Below are 4,886 nucleotides of genomic sequence, written 5' to 3'. Positions count from 1 at the left end.
CTCTCACACACTCTCTCACACACTCTCTCACACACTCTCTCACACACTCTCTCACACACTCACAATCAGTAAAGTGTCTGTGAGCTCTGCAAGCGTGTGAAGCTCACCTGTGTGTGTCCTCTTGTGCCGCTGCAGCTCATCGGAGCGAGTGAAGCGTTTCCCGCAGAAGGACCAGGAGCACACAAAGGGTCTCTCTCCCGTGTGCCAGCGCAGGTGTGCCCGCAGGTGAGAAGTCTTCCCATACACCTTCCCACAGCCGGGAATATGACAGATGTGCTGCTTCTTCTTACTGGGGTCACTGCTGAAGGAAGAGCAGGTGAGATGACAATCTAACAAAGTCTGAAGGCAGAGCTGCTGTTTATCCAGCAGTAGATGACTAGTTTTACCCATCCCATCAAGTATTCTAGTTAATAATAATGTTTTGTTTATATAACACCTTTCAAGAATCGAAGGACACAAATAATACAGTTAACACAGTCGGTGATATCTTCAGTGAAGTCAACTTCCAGAAATCAGAAGTGTATCATTATAATGGATCCATGCATCAGGTAATGAGTAGCGTACCGTCCCTCTCCATCTTTGCAGAAGGGGCAGGTGCAGGCTTCTCTGCGTGTGCGTCTGCTGGAGGCCGTCGGGCTGCTCTCCACATTCTCCTCCAGCGCTCCGCTGTCCTCCAGAGCGTCTCCTGCAGCTCCGCTCACATCTCCTGCAGAGCAAACACCGCAATCACACACAGACAAGCAGCTCGCAAGACAAGGCCTAGATAACACAGCTGCCTTCCACTCAAAACGCTCTTGTTCCTGATCTGACAACAAGCAGAGAAAACTGTGTTCATCAGTGTGCTCACTAGAAATAAAACAGTCTTACATTGCACACAAGTTTGCATAGCTGTGTTCTGTGCTTCACTAGAAATGGTCAATTCTAAAGACATGCGACATCATAAAATCAAGAACTTTGATTTGCTTGTTAACTGGATGCTGAGACGTGGCCAGAGGCAAGTGAAAACGAGGGTTTAAGTGTCAATTCACCAGTATTTCATGGTTTCGTTTGAGAAAACTATCATCAGATACAAATAGAAGGTCTTTACGACAACCCGCCCAAATAAAAGTTTGGGTTTAACTTAACTGAATTAAAAGGAATCTGAGGAACCTTAAGACACACTTACGGTTTACAGACGACAGGCAATTACAATCACATTACTCTAATAACTTATGACATTAAAGACCTTTCTACTGACTCTGAAAACAGCAGAAGAGACCTGCGTGAACACACCACAGTTCAGCTGCAGGAGGCGTGAGGACCACAGATGCAGCCAGAGCAATAACCTGCGATGTCTGTAATGTAAGACGGCTAAGACAGAGCTCAGAAGGACAGCTGATGGTCCATGTGAAGAGTGGAGAGAAGCTGCGAGATGCAGTGTAGTAGTGAAAGCAGCTGGTGGACACACAAGATACTCGCTGCAGCTTCTGAGATCGCTTACAGAGAGGCTGAAGGAAACGCAGACTGTGCACTACTTCAGTTAATGGTCTAGTCCTGTCCAGTCATGTTCCCCAGTGTTGGGCGATATGCTCCATAATCATATCGTCCAATCGCCAGCCTGTGAGATCGCAGATACATGATTTCACTGTGGTAATTTATTTATTTACTTACTTCGTTTCATTGCCGGAGAGTGAACCCACTCCAGGGTATGGATAAAAGCTGCCTCATGTTCGTGTAATCTACACATTGGGCCTCATTCATGAAACACGAGCAGAACCAATTTGTGTGTAAATCTTTCGTAAAGCTGTTCTGACATAAATTTCCTGATTCATGAAAGTGTTCGTATTTTCAAAATGTTAGTTGATACGAAAGAATTTTGAATTTTGATGCACTGCCATCATAATATTTTACAAGTTTGTTTGCTCGGTTTGTTTTCATTTATTCATTTATTTTTTTGTAGCTGAGAGTTGATAACGGTTTAGCTTTGGGTAAAACGCAGCGCTTGTCACTGTCACTTTTTACCCAGCTGTCCAATCAGTGGAGGAGGGGCGGGACAAATACTACACCAACCAATCATTCTGCTTGTACAACAACTGAACAACAATAGAGAAGTTAATATTGCTGGTTACTGCATTTTTATATTCAGTAATATTCTTCAAAATGTGATACTAGTAATACATTACTGCCGTGGATATAATCATAGCAACTAAAGCGTCTCAGCTGGAAAAACGCTGTGCCACCAAAGCGTTCTCAAGCGCCACCAACTGGTCGTATTCAGAAGAGCGCCTGACATTTTTCAGCTGGCTAAAACCACTTTGGTGGACACACGTTATTGAATATTTATTGTTAGGCATATGGCCTATTAGTCTTTTTTGCATTTATGCAATATACTGAAGCCAAACCTGAGAAAGTAGACCAGAATATTCCACTGCGTTCCTGGACACGCAATTTGCGTAGCTTTAATTCATAGGCGCGCGGGGATTATGCTAATCGTGAATGAGCGTGCACGAGCGCCCTATTTACAAATGATTGGAATTCATTAAAATACACGTTTAACTATCAAATCGGACGTTTACGAAGCGTTTGTGAATCCGGAGGAGAGTTTTCGGGAAGGTCTGTTTTACACGCAAATTACTCTGAATTTACTCCTATAGTTACGCAAGTTTCATAAATGAGGCCCATTGTCTTTTTAGTGAAATGGCATAAGGATGTCATGTCATAACATATTTTTTATATGACTGACTTTGTATTTAACATGATCAAAAGTTAATAAAAACATCGTGAGAGAGCTGAATTCAGTCAGCGAGCACGTGCACTCAACAACAAAACTCCACTGTTTCAGCGTTGAACATCTGAACACCTCTGATTGGCCACTGCATTCAAAAACTCAACAACATCGTGTGTGATTGGTTATGATGCGCAACACTGTAAAAAAAACAAAACAAAAAGAAATATGATGGGACAGATACACTGCACAGCTGTCCTCGCGTTTGGGCCACACACACTTTTTCTGTATGACACATCAACTAAGTGCAAAGAGATGTGTAACTGTTCATCAGGAAAGAGCCATTTCTTCACACTCTGCACTGTCTGCTATCCTGAAACACACTGATCACTCAGGTTTATAGAAGGGACTGAACAGAAGAGCAGAGAACGGAAGCACACTCACCGGCTGTGTTGGCGATGGCGATGGGAACTCCCTGCAGCTGGTGCATCTGCAGCCCTGTGTTTCCCAGCGTGTTCAGGTTGATGGTCTGCAGGCCCGAGAGCGTCCCGGGCTGCGCTAGCGTGATCTGGGTGTTAGCGGGGCTCTGCAGCTGAAGCGTCTGCCAGCTGACCTGGCCGTTGGGCCCAACGGTGCGGATCAAGATGGGGCTGCCATTGGCGATGGTCTGGATCTGAACGTTCTGCACTCCGTCCTGAGACAGGCTCTGTGTGGCGAACACCTGGCCGCCGGCCGAGACGCTCTGCAGCACCTGCTGCGGCTGAATGACGATCTGAGCCTGACTGGCTTTCTGTCCGTCTCCGGACGTGTTCTGGAAGGGCCTCCCGGGCTCTGATGTGTTGCTCTGGGCTAGCGTTAGGATGCCTCCCGGCGCAGTGGTCTGTGTGCTGGTGGAGGTGGTGCAGTACTCCGCTGCGGTGGTGCTCTGGAGCAGCTGCTGAGGAGCTCCTCCGGCGTTTGCGTCGCTTACGGAGCCCATCGGCAGGAGCGTAATGTTGGCATTGAGTGGCATGTTGGTGAGGAACTGAGCCTGATTGGGCAGCACCGCTCCACTCAGGCTGAGGTTCTGCAGAGGGATGGCTTGCTGGAAGAGGCCAGGGACGGTCAGGATGTTTCCAGAAGCTCGGCTGGTGATGAGCTGCTGATTGCCGCTGGGAGACGACACTAGCTGAAACTGCCCCGCTGCTGTGGACACCTCCGGAGCTGTCTGAGTGAACTGCAGCTGCTGTCCATCTACGGTCTGGAACTGTGGGATCACCTGGTACTGGAGGCTTGGCATGACCCCCGAGAGGGTGCTGAGCACCGGCTGACTCTGCAGGCTCTGTGAGGAGGCCATCACGTACTGCGGCTGCAGCAGGGCTCCGGTGCTGGAAGAGCTGCTGGACACCGGAGTGCCCGCAGGGACCACGTGCCAGCCGTTAGCAGTGTGTGACAGATGGGGCTGCTGGAGCTCGATCTGCGAGTCCTGGCTCTGGCTCTGCCGCGACTGTTGTTCTGCCGCGTCGTTTTCGTCGATCCGACTGCAGGTGGCAGCCAGCAGCGCTAAAGGGGACGGCTGCTGCGAGTCCTGGAGAGAAAAATATGCTTTAGAGGCATTCCAGAAATCACTGTTGCTGCTATTTTTTGGAGAAAAAAAAAATTACGCCAGCTAATTTACTGCATTTCAAAAGCAAACCACAACAACATGAGGCCACTTCATATTAAGTGTCTTTAAATAACTGTACTAGGGATGCATCGATCTGATAATCAGGATCGGTATCGCTCTGATACTGCCATTTTCTGCTGGATCGAGGTATCAGTCAGACGAGACTGATCCAAATCCCATATTGTGCGTATACTATTCTGTGTTATTGTTAAGCCCCACGAAAGCACAAAAACATTATATTATAAAGCACCATAATGTTTATATATTCCAAGTGTTCCAAGTGCGCATCTTATCAGTAAAGCCGGTTCTGTAATCAGCGGTAAATCTCCATCATGTGCGTGCTTTCACATTGAGCAGCATTAACTACACAGAGCCGTTGTTCACTGATGAGCTGCGCAAAAAATCGCGCGAATATGAACGTGTTTTTGTGCAGCTCGTCAGTGAACAACGGCTCTGTGTAGTTAATGCTGCTCAATGTGAAAGCACGCACATGATGGAGATTTACCGCTGATTACAGAACCGGCTTTACTGATAAGA

At 47.4% G+C, this 4,886-nt stretch overlaps 1 protein-coding gene across 3 annotated transcripts in view; it reads right to left on the bottom strand.

Moving 5' to 3' along the window:
• sp1 (sp1 transcription factor) overlaps nucleotides 1-4,886 on the bottom strand; it is a 20,889-nt gene that overhangs the window by 6,280 nt on the left and 9,723 nt on the right. For 2 of the 3 annotated variants that reach the window (XM_016453438.1, XM_016453436.1), the window contains exons 3-5: nucleotides 3,149-4,271; nucleotides 565-706; nucleotides 108-301 (exon numbers count right to left, since the gene is read on the bottom strand). In XM_016453438.1, coding sequence (XP_016308924.1) covers nucleotides 108-301; nucleotides 565-706; nucleotides 3,149-4,271 — 1,459 coding nt within the window. The remainder of the gene's footprint in view (nucleotides 1-107; nucleotides 302-564; nucleotides 707-3,148; nucleotides 4,272-4,886) is intronic. The other variant, XM_016453437.1, reaches the window with a different exon arrangement.

Source organism: Sinocyclocheilus anshuiensis, unplaced genomic scaffold (assembly GCF_001515605.1).
Source record: "Sinocyclocheilus anshuiensis isolate Anshui unplaced genomic scaffold, SAMN03320099.WGS_v1.1 scaffold2337, whole genome shotgun sequence".
NCBI classification, from domain to species: domain Eukaryota; kingdom Metazoa; phylum Chordata; class Actinopteri; order Cypriniformes; family Cyprinidae; genus Sinocyclocheilus; species Sinocyclocheilus anshuiensis.
The sequence above is the reverse complement of the archived record's forward strand: the minus strand, read 5'-3'. Positions and strand labels throughout refer to the sequence as shown.